Source organism: Hemibagrus wyckioides, linkage group LG05 (assembly GCF_019097595.1).
Source record: "Hemibagrus wyckioides isolate EC202008001 linkage group LG05, SWU_Hwy_1.0, whole genome shotgun sequence".
Lineage (NCBI taxonomy): Eukaryota > Metazoa > Chordata > Actinopteri > Siluriformes > Bagridae > Hemibagrus > Hemibagrus wyckioides.
In genome coordinates, this window is record NC_080714.1 from 1,806,759 (window position 1) to 1,819,258 (window position 12,500).

A 12,500-nucleotide genomic window follows, 5' to 3' on the forward strand; every position below is an offset into this window, starting at 1 on the left:
ATCCATCTATCCTTCTATCCATCAACTATCAACAGCATTCAGCAGTCTGTTTATTTAACATCCATCTACCCTTCAACAATCAATCCATCCATTCATCCTCCCATCAGTTTATAACTCAATCCATTCATTCACACTGCCATCTCTCCATCACTCAGACCATCCATTCATCCTGCCATCTCTCCATCACTCAAACCATCCATTCATCCTGCCATCTCTCCATCACTCAAACCATCCATTCATCCTGCCATCTCTCCATCACTCAATCCATCCATTCATCCTGCCATCTCTCCATTACTCAGTCCATCCATTCATCCTGCCATCTCTCCATCACTCAATCCATCCATTCATCCTGCCATCTCTCCATCACTCAATCCATCCATTCATCCTGCCATCTCTCCATCACTCAATCCATCCATTCATCCTGCCATCTCTCAGGCATTACTCAGTCCATCCATTCATCCTGCCATCTCTCCATTACTCAATCCATCCATTCATCCTGCCATCTCTCCATTACTCAATCCATCCATTCTTCCTGCCATCTCTCCATTACTCAATCCATCCATTCATCCTGCCATCTCTCCATCACTCAATCCATCCATTCATCCTGCCATCTCTCCATCACTCAATCCATCCATTCATCCTGCCATCTCTCCATTACTCAATCCATCCATTCATCCTGCCATCTCTCCATCACTCAATCCATCCATTCATCCTGCCATCTCTCCATCACTCAATCCATCCATTCATCCTGCCATCTCTCCATTACTCAATCCATCCATTCATCCTGCCATCTCTCCATTACTCAATCCATCCATTCATCCTGCCATCTCTCCATCACTCAATCCATCCATTCATCCTGCCATTGGTCTATTGCTCAATCCATCCATCCATCCTGCCATCAATCCACCACTCAGTCCATCCATTCATCCTGCCATCAATCCATCACTCAGTCCATCCATTCATCCTGCCATCTATCTATTACTCAATCCATCCATCCATTCTGCCATCTTTCCATCACTCAATACATCCATTCATCCTGCCATCTATTCATAACTCAATCCACCCATCAATCCTCCACATATTTACACATCCATCATCCATCACTCTGCCCCTGCCCAAGCCTCTGTCCATCCAGTAAACCTTAGTGTTAAAAGCAGAGCAGCTCTCCCTCTGTTTCTCCTGCATGATTGAAGATAGGTTTACAGATCTTGTGAAAGAAGAGATGGGAATTGATTTCTATTTTTACATGCAGCATGCTAACGAGACGTGAGTCAGATCCACCATGTAGCTCCTTCCAGCTTGGTGCTCCTTCCATCGGTTCTCTCTTCCTCTGCACATCCTCCTTTCTGCATTATGCAGCTCTAATTCTGGAGCTTCTTGAAGTGACGGATTAGCATGAAGCTGCAACTAAACTCTGCAGGGAAATAGGGACGAAACCCTCACCTCCTTCACTGGGAGAACAAAACACTTTTCCCTGGAGCAATTATTCCCAATCTGGCAACATATTATTGAAACACCAGATGAAATCTCTTAAGGAAAGGTCTGGTCTTTTTTTAATGTGTTTTAGTCAGATTTACGTACAATAACACGGATCACCTCACAGCTGTATCACCTCACAGCTGTATCACCTCACAGCTGTATCACCTCACAGCTGTATCACCCCACAGCACTGAGTGCATTAGATAAGATTAATCTTTTTTTTTTTTAAAGATTAGCTCTCTGACTTTAACAATTTTATTATTTTAACTTCTTGATTCTCACCCCTAAGCCCAACCCATTTTCACAAAGCTCCTCCCCCAAGTCTTCCAGTTTTCCACTCAGGTTTTCTCAGCCACATGATACTTTTGTCAGTTCTACATATTTTGCAGGTAATTTATACAATTAAGCACCTTCAATGAACAAACAAACCCACTAACGCAGCTTTATGTTGGTGGTATCATGGTGCAGCTTCTAGTTTTGGGGAATGCTTCAGGAGTTGGAGTTTTGAGTTATCATGAACAATAAATGACTAGATCATGTTTATTAATGTTCTCTGACATTCCTCGGAGGTGTCTCGACCCACGTGATACGTATTGTGACGTATTAATTAGACTTAATGTTCAGTATGACAGAGTGAGTTACAGCCTCTGGACTCATTACTTTAGGTCTCCTTTTAAAGCCAGGTAGGTTTTTAATGACCATTACTTTCCTTAGGAAAACCTTTAAAGTTCTGAAACTCTGTTTATTAATATAATTTTCTGACTGTTTAATTGTATACGTGTGCTAAAGCTTAGCTTCAGTGACGGTTATAAAGCTTCAGTGACCGTTACACAGGTGAAATGACCGTTACGTTTTAAATTGAAATGCGTCTCGAGACGTCAGACGTGTAAATGTTAGCTCAGGAGCTAAAAAGAACGAGAAAATAACAATTTTATCGAGATACATTTGGATTAATTGATGAAAATACAAGATGACATGAGAGTAAAGATAGGGAAAATTACATTTTAAAGCCTGACAAGTAGGAGTGAAGCTATTTTTAGGTGAGGGAAAGCCGTTGTTGCCTAACAACCGATCGGGGAAGGTTCCATCCCAAATCCCATACTACTGAACTAAACATCAAGTGTATATAGAATGCTTGGTGTAATATCCTGCACACTATTCAGTGGAGTTAAATGTTATTTGGGACGCAGCCAATGCAATAGAACTATATCTGTATATATGTAAATATACACGCATTTCAAAATACTGTCAATAAAAGATCTCACCTGTAAGTCCCTCGTTTTTTTCCGTCTCGCGCTTTCCCACCGAGATAGGCACGAGGACAATAATCCCTCCGGTTTGTATATATATTTTTCCCGGTGTTACTGGATTATAAAAAACTCCCACGAGCCCCTGAACAGCGCTTGCGCTTGCAAAATATCTATCTGCCGCTGCCCAAGCTGCACGTGCTGCCGGTGACAGATAAAGATAACTGGAGCGCGCGCGCCTCCTCCTCCTCCTCCGATCTCACCCACTGGTATTGAGCCATGCGTGAGCGAGCCAGGTGGGTTGGGTTTGGGGGCGTGGGTAATAAATGACGCGCAGGGACTACTGAATATTCATTACGTAAAGGCACGTATGTAGAACGTTATTACTGACCTGTTTAATCTCGTTTGTTTTTTGGCAACCTTTTAATAAAATAAATTTAAAAAAAAAACCCGAAATCTAAAAGTATAATTACGATCATTAATTAAACACGAAAGGTTTTTCTTTTAATAACCCCGAATAATTAATATAAATGATGCATTCTTTATGTTTTAAAGATTAAAGAGATTAAAAACTTCAATAAACCGTCAATACCGTCTCCCTCATTAAAAATTCCATCATGCATGAATAAACATAACTATGCAAATTTGGGAACGCCCCCATGCCGATATTTAATCATCCCCACAGGTCCATGATTTCGGTATGGATTTGTGTCATTTTCTCACTGACAGCAAACAGAATATAATGTTCATCACTAATGTTAGCTAACTTACATTCTGTAGCATACATTTCCAGTGTCTTTTCTAAATGTAATCATTTGAATATTGGATCTTAATGGACCAAAGCAATAAGAAGCTCATAATATGAACCCATGTGTGGCCCCACCCCCAAAGGAGTTAAAATAAAGAAAACACACACCAGAGCACAAAAACATCTTGCTTTTAATCGATTATATTAAACAGTTAAATACTTTTCATCCGCGTCATTAAATTCTCTCCATCCTCTTACTCTTATGGTGTCCAGGAGATGACCTGGATGGCAGTGGCCGCAGCTCTTTGGACGATGGAGGTGGGGTGACTGAGTCGTGCCTCCAGCTGAGGCAGGTTGTGGATGAGTTGTGCTCGGCCGCTCGGGGCCTGTGCCAGACAGGTGAGCGCACGGAGAGCGTTAGCACACAACGCTACATCCTCACTGTCCACCAAACCGAGCAGAGGAGGAAGAGCACCGGCGTCCAGAGCCTGATATTTACCTGACCACCACACACACACACACACACAAAACTGAGTCAAGAGTTATCAGAGGGAAAAGTGAGGCAAAGACACTGTAACTATACACTGATGTAACACTACTGTGTGTGTGTGTGTGTGTGACCTTGGGTGATGACGGTGGTGTACATTAGTGCTCCAGCAGCATTGGCCTGGACCTCCGTGTCATCATCAGAGAGCAGCTTCACCAACACAGGAACTACTTCCTGCTCACACACCCTCAACTTCCCCTCTGCAGGGACACTGAGCAGCAGACACCAGAGAGGTGATGAAGAGGGGAAAAAAGGAGAGACAGAGCAAAATGGTGGAGTGAAAAAAGAGAGATGGATGAAAACAGGAGGAGGAGGTAGAAAAAGAGCATGGTAGATAGGAGGAGGAAAAGAGTGAGAGACAGAAAAGCAATAAAGAGAGAGATAGAAGGAGAAAAAGAATGAAAATGTGGAAAAGAGTGAGAAAGAACGAAATGCAAGGACAGATAGAGTGCAGAAGGGAGGGAAAGGAGGAGAGGAAGAAGGAGGCAGATGCCATCACAGTGTGATATCAATGTGTAAATCTATACAGAGTTATTAAAGAGGAGTTTATATGATTAAAGCTCTGATTAATAGTGTGTATATATGTGTATATGTATACACATATACACATATATGTGTGTGTTTGTGTGTATGTAAATGTGTTTGTATGTGTGTGTGTGTGTGTGTGTGTGTGAGGTGGGTGGAGCTCACCTGATGATGGATTATAGAAGGTTCTAGTACATGCAGCTGTATTTGTGGGACTTGATTGAAGTATAATTCTAGCAGTAGTTAAAGGTGGGTGTGTGTGTGAGTGATAAGTGGAGCTCACCAGACGGCCATCATGGCAGAGGAGGCGGCACGGCGGATGTGTGTAGACGGGTGGCGTAGCTGCTCCTTCAGGACGGTCACGGCGTCACTGGCCAGCGCAGGGAGAGCATCATGTCTCATACAGCAGCTCAGAGTGGACAGGACGAGCTCTCTGATGTTCTCGTGCTCCACCGCAACCTTCATCACCAGCCTGGGCACCAGACCCAGAGACACCATACACACCACGGCTGCAGGAAACTCCGACATCATCTTTAACACACGGTGCACATTCTCACGGCAGCCTTCCTCCGGCTCGTCTAACAGCTCTGACAGAGGACTGAGGGCGTCACACTGCAGAACGGTCTCTCTACATACATATATATACACACACACATACACACACACATATATACACACACACACACACACATATATATACACATACACAAACAAACACACACTTAAACACTTGTCTTGTGTCACTGTATCTCAGCAGGGATGGTGTTCAGTGTGTTAATGAGAGTCTGTGTTCAGCTCTGCTCCCCTCACCTCCCCACGCTGTGTGTGACCAGTTGATGAAGCACTTCTGTGGTTTTTGTCCTCACCATGATGTCATCATCCTTCAGCAACACCTTCAGTCTCTCTAAACAACCTGAACAACACAAACTCACATCATCACACTGGAGACTCCTTCCATACATGATAAAGAAAAAAAACCCGGAAGTGTGGCTCACCCGCAGTGACGTCAGTACCGTGATGCAGGGCCTCGTATGCCCTCTCCGGGTCGTGTAGCAGGTCACAGAGGGAACACAGCGCCCCCTGGCGGATGTCTAGCTCCTCTGCCTGCAACTGCGTGATCAGCCTCGGGAGCGCGCGCTTTCCGAACGCCACCGGAGCGCGAGACGCGTCAATGAGCGGCGGTAAGCGCTCTGAGATCCGCGTACCGGCCATCAGGACACTTCACATCAAACCTGATGACGTGTGAGGAACTTCAGCTGGACAGAACAGGCTAGATTTATTTCTGAATTTCTCTCACAAACCGGAAACCAAATCATTCTACAAGCTAGAATGAACTTTTAATTACAATTATACTATATAAGCCTTAACAAACACATTATACACCAAATATAACAGAAGAAGAGGAGGAAAGGAGAGAGAGAGGGAAAGCAGGAGCATGAAGCTGGGAAAAAGTGAGAGAAAGAGAGAGACAGAGACATAGAGAAAGATGGAAAGAGAGTAAAAGTGTGAGAGAAACTAATTATCTTTAAATTATATTTTATAAATGATTCTATTTGCTGAAATGTTTAATGTGTAAAAGTAACACAAATCCATTGTATTTATTAGAATTAACTTCTAAAAGTCAGTAAAGAGGAATAACAATAAAAGAGGAAAAACAGAAAGAGTGAAAGTATTTAAAGCATTTTGTTTTACTTTAATGTATTTGTAAAGTATATCTTAGTTGAGCTCTCACCACCTCCGGAATCCGGTACTTCCTGTTTGTTCACCGTTGCTAGGTAACGACGCAGCACGTCAGATTGCGTCACACAGATATAGGAAATATACATTATTTTCACTTAAAAAAAAAAACAAACTAAAATTCCTTTCCCTTCATGTGTTATTCAACACGACTTTACAGATTTAAAGATGTAAAAATATTTATATTTTTCTTGAACCGCCGTCGCCATAGTAACCACCCATCCCGTGAGCACGTGCTCCGTCCGGTCGCTAGCTAGATTGTCACAGCACGATAGTTTACAGAAGAATTTCTTTATCGATGTTCTTTTTTTTACAAACATGAAATTAAATAGGTTTTTTAAGAGGGGAAAACAATTTACATTTTCAAAAACAGTGGAATTTAGTGGCTAGCTAGTTAGGCCGAGATGGTACTAGTAAAAGTTCCCGGATGAAACAGAGGCATCTGATTGGCTAGATAACTTTTGGGTTGGCAGACAGAAAGAAGCACAAGTCAGACATCTTGATAGTTCTTTAATAAGAAAATATTTAATGAGTTTCACACCATGTAAAGAAAAAAACGTTTGCTTTTTTTACACATTACTGATTTTCAATACAATAAAACTGACCATTATTTATAAACATTATAAAACACAGCTGTTAACATCAGCATCATCCTGCACCTCTCCATAACCTTCCACTGTCTTAGAAGTTAACAACAGTGTCTAATGCACATAATGTTTTCCATTAGGTATGATGGCAAACCACCTTTATCTCATTCCCCTAGGGTCTCTCGTGAACCCCTAGGTGTTGTGATGGTCATGCGGTCAGGATCTATAGCCGTACAGTTTGACATGCAGGTCGACGAGCTGTCGGATGAAGCCCCGGTTGGGGATGATCCCTCTCCCCTGTTTAACCGTGTTGACGGCCTCCACCAGGGTCATGTTGTGCTTCAGCATCAGATACGCCAAGACGATGGTGGCCGAGCGGCTCACACCCACGTGGCAGTGCACCAGGATTTTACCTGCAGAGGTGAGACCAACGTACACGATACATTAACCTGAAGAAAGGATCGTATTAGCTAATACACAATACTTGGAGTCAAGAGGAAACTATGGCCTTTAATATGTTTGTAATGTCTTTACCTCCTGTCCTAAGTGCGTTATGAATGAACTCTGCTCCTGTATTAAAGTTGACGCTCATGTCGTAGGCAGGGGAGTCGTGGGCTTCGATGCCCAGGTACGTGATTCCCATTCCAGAGTAAAAGTCATCGCCTCTCCTGGAGCTGTGAGCACAGTTCAGCACGTGAGTGAAGTTTTGTCTGCGAAGCCCTGCACGATTCTCTGCAAAATCCCTGAGGTGGGCAGAAAAATATGGATACTGATAGGTCACAGCTATCTATGTTGATAATCTGCTAGCGGATGGAAATGGATATGGTGCCACCTAGTGCTAAAGTCATATTATGGCTAGAGAAATAAAGGGGCGTGGCTTCCCACTCAAGACTCATCCAAGTCTTTGAGATCAGAACTGAACTGTTGAACAACAGTGAATGCATCATATCACATCACAGATCTTCATGACACTTACATGTCTCCGATATAAAGTCTGGGCCAGACCTCATTAGCAGGACTGTTGATCGCTCTCCCGGCAAAAAGGAGCTGCTCGACTCCCATCACCGCCAGAGCGGGCGAGGTGAAATCGATCTCTGTTTTCGTGGAGTGGGAATCGTTATATCTGGATCTGTAGGACATTTGGAGCTGAACTTGGCGATGAAATCTGAGAAGTTGATAATAATGATCAGAGGACTGGAGAAATCCGTGTCTGCGTTGCTGTTCAGCTTGAAGGTGCAGATCCACAGCGTTCAGGCTGGAACACACTCCCGGGGAACCGGGTTATTTTGGGACTCGGAGTTGGCTGGATGTCAGTAATGCTGACTGCAGCCAGATCATTTACACACAGACGTCTACACAAAAAGCCTCCAAACACTGACACGTCATTCATCTGTTCCCTGCTGTCCTACAGAAACAGAGAACAAGCTTTTATTTGTTACGATACGTTACGGCACAGTGAAGTTTCCTTTAGATAGCCGAGCTTGTTTGGACGCTGTCGTTCAGGTCAGCCATGATACGGTGCCGGAGAACCCAGAGAGTTGAGGGCCTTACTCAAGGGCCTGAGTGGCAGGTTGGTGGTGGACAGAACCCCTGATCTTCTGATTACTGCCCCTGAGCTTTACCACTGAGCCACCCTAGAGAAACAGCGCTTCTTCAGTTGGTGCTTTTTAAACTAATATTCTCGCACCTCTGCTCATGGAGTCAAACATTACGCAGTCCAACAACATTTAATCAGGGAAACAGACTTGAGAAAACACCATCAGACTTCTGTTATTATATATATACCTGTATATATATTAGACTAACAGTTTTCTCTCATCAGCTGCTGTATAAATGCTAGTTACAGAGCTGCTACCATTTTTTCTGTATTTCTGCATAAATTTCACCTTAAATGTGATCAGATCTTCATCCTCAACTAAATAGGGAGAAAAAACCCAAACATTACAGGGTGTACATTTATTTATTGAGCAGAAATATTCAACTGTAAATATATTGGTTGTAAAAGAACCTTTGCTTAAAATTTCATCCAAATGTCCCAAGAAACTGGAGGAACTCTGCCCCATTCCAAAACCACTTCAACTCAGCGGTGATGCCGGACTTCCTGCCCTGACCCGAGAGATCAGACTTCCAGGAAGCTGAACCTGAAGCCCAGACCTCAGTGAAGACTCGGGTTTATGTTCTAGAAAGATCTGCTAAACCTTCACCTGACTGAAACATCTGAACAAATGAACCTGCAGCTTCACTTAATATTTCCAAGAAAGATTTTTAATATTGGATAGAGAGATATTTATAACTGTAAATAATAAATAAATGTACACACAGTCATGGTTTGGTTTAAATCAGGTTTATCTATTTTTACGAATCTGATGATCTGATCAAATCTGTGCAGAAATACAGCTCTGTTCCGTCTCTCCTCGTACCTCTTCCACATTTCTGACTGAAACACAGATCAGCAGTCATGAAGGGTCTGGACTCTTGTTTATTGGAGCTGTGTTGTGGTCAGGGCCAGTGGCCTGGTCTCGGGTCAGAATCCATGCAGAGACCTCAGCAAGCAGGTTTTGGTCCTGTTTTCAGTGTGTTCTTTCTCTATGTACAAGTTAGGTACAAATATACTCTTTTACTGTAAAGTCCAGTGTAATGTACAGTGTCCGGTTTATAGAATGAGATTTTTTTTTTAACAGAGGAGAGTTACAGAAAACTGGTACAACAAAACCAGACTGGGTGACATGCAGAGCTCCAGCTTCTCACTGATTATTGTTTTTTTTCTGAAAAGCACCTGCCGATGACATGGCACAGTTTATCTATTAGAAAGCATCCGTATGACTGGAGGAAGACCTGCTGAAGGGTCCGAGGTGAAAGTATATTCGCCCGTAGGTTTATATAAAATACTGAGATATTCCACACACACAGTGCTGTGTTGCTCCCCAGCTTTATCCAGTCGTCCGTCACAGTCACACGAGATATTCTGATTAATTTATTTATTTTTTAAAGAAGCTTGGCGTTTCCTTCTGGGAGAAGGTGGTCCTATAATTCTGTTCACTAAACAACATGAAAAGTGGAGAATAAACAAACATGGCAGACACGTGAGTCAGTCCGACCGAGGAACACGTGGAAAAGCGTCCATGTCAGAGTTCTACTGCTGCGCCGCATCGTAACACGACACAGACACGAAGCAGGAAGTAAAACGGTCCGATCCAGGAAGACGCGGTGGACGTCCCCCGGACCCGATTCCAGCGCTTGAGACGGAATATTTTAAACACAACATGGTGACAACATTGTAAACCGTGAGAAACCTTTAGGCAAGTCTCGTGATATGACAATATAACAACGTGGGCATATGCCTCAAAGTGACTTTGGTGCAAAGTATTAAACACAGCGGCATTCGCTTCATCTCCTTTTCTTTTCTTTTTTTTTTAAGGAAAGATGATCGTCTTCTGAGGTCTATTCCCCTCATTTCTTTCTTTTTTTTCTTGAAGACAATTTAAATAGATATTTCTACATTTTGTTGTTATCTTTTTAAAAAAAGGCCTCATTTGTAAACATGCGAGACCTTTAGATTAGACAGGATACTGGCTTTAGATTAGACTTTAGATTCGCACGTGAAGTAAGGGAAAAAGAAAGAAAACGTAACGTAAGCTTTGTGTAAACTTGTAGTGAGAAGGTCTGTGTGTATTGCTTATACGCTGAGCGCAGGTTCCAGTGCCGCGTTTAACGAAACCTCGCCGACTTCCAACAAACGAGCCTCAGTTTACTCGTAATCATGACAAACGTGTAGAGTCGAGCTTATCGTGGTTCGGCTTTATTAATATGGAGGTGAAGTGATACTACAGCTACTGGGTGGGAAAGGGGGCGGGGCCATCGGGTGGAACTATCCCAAATGGCCGACCCTCTGAGCAAAAGGTATTTTTATAGCAGCTTTATTTTGGTGTAAAATGGAAGTTTCTTCCATTCATTGTTTCATGATTCAAGTGCACAGTGTTTATCGTGTGAACGATTTGAGACGAAGCCTCAGAGTCATTTAGGGTAAAGTTAAACAGCAGTCAAGGACAAAAGGGAAAATGATCCGAACAGATAACAGCAAGTGATGAAGTTAACGTATTAAAACACGAAATTATTTATTGCTTTACCGATAAACAGCTGCTTCTGAGTTCAGTGCTGCTGATTTTCATACAGAACAAAACTCACAGAATCAGCAGAGGGGAAACGGTGACAGGAAGTCGACGAGGGAGCGTTAAAAACAGTGAGAGGGTGGGTCAGAAGACCGAGAAACAAACCTACAGCAACCAGCAAAGTGCACAGCTGCTGAGATCAGACCTGCCTCCCGATCTAATGCTTTAGTTACATGGACGCTAAGCTAGCGTGATTGAGAACAAGCTAAGAGGAAGATGAGAAGACGAGAACTTTGTGCGTTTATAGTGCTGAAACCCAGCGTGGAGGAGGAGGGAGGAGCTTACTCAGGAGCAGGAAGTCAGTGAGACACACAATCGGATGTGAGTGATCAGACTGGATGGCAGTGTGTGTGCTGATGGAACAATATCTGATGTCTGATATAAAATCTGAAAAATCTAATCATGATATGAAGGTTATGTATGTGAGCGTAACATCTAGGGCTTATTTAAACAGAATAATTAACACAAATAAACATCTGCAGAGAAGCAGAGTCATCAACACACACACACACACACACAGCGCTCTCTAGAAGGCCTTGTTCTCCAGGCGATCTAGGATGGCCTGGATCTTCTGCACTGCCTCTTTGCGGGCCGAGCGCACGGCGTCCTGGCCGTTGGTCTCCACCGAGTCCAGGACCAGCAGCTCTTTGGTGAGCAGCTCTTCCAGACAGCGGTAGCTCTTGTCCGTCTTTTTGCCCACAAACTCGTCCACGTCTTCCTGCAGCAGATGGACCCTGGCCAGGACTTCCTGCACGCGAGCCAGGCCCGGGTTCTCGCTGATCGCTGGCTGCGGCACGGGCGGGGGAGGGTCCCTCTGCTGCGGCGGGGGTCTGGGCTGGTTCCCGCCTCCGGAGGACGTCTTGTTGTAGATCTGAGCCGGGGCGCTGAACTCCACCGGTTTGTTTGGAGGTGGGTTGGGGGCGGGGCTGGAGTTGGGCGTGCTGGGGCGAGGTTTGGCTTGGTTCCGGTTGTTCAGATGACCTGGATACGGCGGTTCCTGCGGATACGAGGACAAACAGCAACAGAAATGAAGCAGTATACTGGGTTACGAGGGTAGACTGTTACAAGTAAGGACATTTGTGCTGTTGATGCTAGACATGTGTTTATCAGTTCATTTGTTTACTTTGTGCTTAATGTGGTCGTATGGAGGAGGAGCGGGCCCGTGCCAGGGTGGAGGGTGTGGAGGGCGTGTGTGGTTGGGAAAGTGCGCTTGGGGCCCATATCCTGCTGAATGAGGCCAGGGTTCAGGCTGAGGGCAAGATGGTACAGGCTGCTGGGCGGGGTAGGGGGCATTAGGGGGGCAGCCATCTCCGTAGGGCGGGTACGAGCTGGGTGGGAATCCAGGAGCCTGACAGAAGAAAGAAGAACAATTATAGAAATAAATACAAAACACAGCAAGCACAGCTGGAATAGCGCTAATACCCGACTCACCCCCTGGCAGTGTGGTACAGGGTATGGGGG

The 12,500-nt window shown here is 44.1% G+C and overlaps 4 protein-coding genes across 13 annotated transcripts in view; all 4 read right to left on the reverse strand.

The window, feature by feature from the left end:
• LOC131352839 (dematin-like) overlaps positions 1-2,999 on the reverse strand; it is a 22,795-nt gene extending 19,796 nt beyond the window's left edge. For 3 of the 4 annotated variants that reach the window (XR_009204558.1, XM_058389315.1, XM_058389314.1), the window contains exon 1: positions 2,745-2,999. The gene's annotated coding sequence lies outside the window, so the exon portion shown is untranslated. The remainder of the gene's footprint in view (positions 1-2,744) is intronic. The other variant, XM_058389316.1, reaches the window with a different exon arrangement.
• A 648-nt stretch (positions 3,000-3,647) lies between these two features.
• On the reverse strand, positions 3,648-5,758 carry rsph14 (radial spoke head 14 homolog). Its single transcript, XM_058389324.1, has 5 exons — positions 5,542-5,758; positions 5,357-5,459; positions 4,830-5,174; positions 4,096-4,232; positions 3,648-3,973 (listed from the first exon to the last, which is right to left on the reverse strand). The coding sequence occupies exons 1-5, from the start codon at positions 5,756-5,758 to the stop codon at positions 3,735-3,737; spliced, it is 1,041 nt and encodes a 346-aa protein (XP_058245307.1). The 3' UTR covers positions 3,648-3,734.
• A 1,028-nt stretch (positions 5,759-6,786) lies between these two features.
• LOC131352842 (dual specificity protein phosphatase 26-like) lies at positions 6,787-10,179 on the reverse strand. Of its 2 annotated transcripts, none has more exons than XM_058389326.1 (3): positions 7,847-10,179; positions 7,405-7,544; positions 6,787-7,283 (listed from the first exon to the last, which is right to left on the reverse strand). In XM_058389326.1, the coding sequence occupies exons 1-3, from the start codon at positions 8,008-8,010 to the stop codon at positions 7,087-7,089; spliced, it is 501 nt and encodes a 166-aa protein (XP_058245309.1). In that variant the 5' UTR covers positions 8,011-10,179; the 3' UTR covers positions 6,787-7,086. The 2 variants fall into 2 exon arrangements, with proteins under 2 accessions (XP_058245309.1, XP_058245308.1); XM_058389325.1 differs by having other exon boundaries at positions 7,405-7,613.
• A 467-nt stretch (positions 10,180-10,646) lies between these two features.
• Positions 10,647-12,500, reverse strand: part of bag4 (BCL2 associated athanogene 4) — a 4,055-nt gene continuing 2,201 nt past the window's right edge. For all 6 annotated transcript variants that reach the window (XM_058389320.1, XM_058389317.1, XM_058389319.1 and 3 more), the window contains exons 3-5: positions 12,471-12,500; positions 12,163-12,387; positions 10,647-12,036 (exon numbers count right to left, since the gene is read on the reverse strand). The exon at positions 12,471-12,500 is cut by the window's right edge and continues 153 nt beyond it. In XM_058389320.1, the coding sequence (XP_058245303.1) occupies positions 11,566-12,036; positions 12,163-12,387; positions 12,471-12,500 (726 nt within the window). In that variant the 3' untranslated portion in view covers positions 10,647-11,565. The remainder of the gene's footprint in view (positions 12,037-12,162; positions 12,388-12,470) is intronic.

Bases quoted from the DNA above. Each gene is read 5' to 3' on its own strand.
- LOC131352842 (XM_058389325.1), bottom strand. From the start codon at position 8,010: ATGTCCTACAGATCCAGATATAACGATTCCCACTCCACGAAAACAGAG. The intron at 7,614-7,846 runs GTAAGTGTCATG...TGCCCACCTCAG, and splicing joins AGACTTTATATCGGAGACAT to GGATTTTGCAGAGAATCGTG. The intron at 7,284-7,404 runs GTAAAGACATTA...TCACCTCTGCAG, and splicing joins TAACGCACTTAGGACAGGAG to GTAAAATCCTGGTGCACTGC.
- rsph14 (XM_058389324.1), bottom strand. From the start codon at position 5,758: ATGGCCGGTACGCGGATCTCAGAGCGCTTACCGCCGCTCATTGACGCG. The intron at 5,460-5,541 runs GTGAGCCACACT...TGTGTTGTTCAG, and splicing joins CGGTACTGACGTCACTGCGG to GTTGTTTAGAGAGACTGAAG. The intron at 3,974-4,095 runs GTCACACACACA...TGTGGTGGTCAG, and splicing joins CACCACCGTCATCACCCAAG to GTAAATATCAGGCTCTGGAC.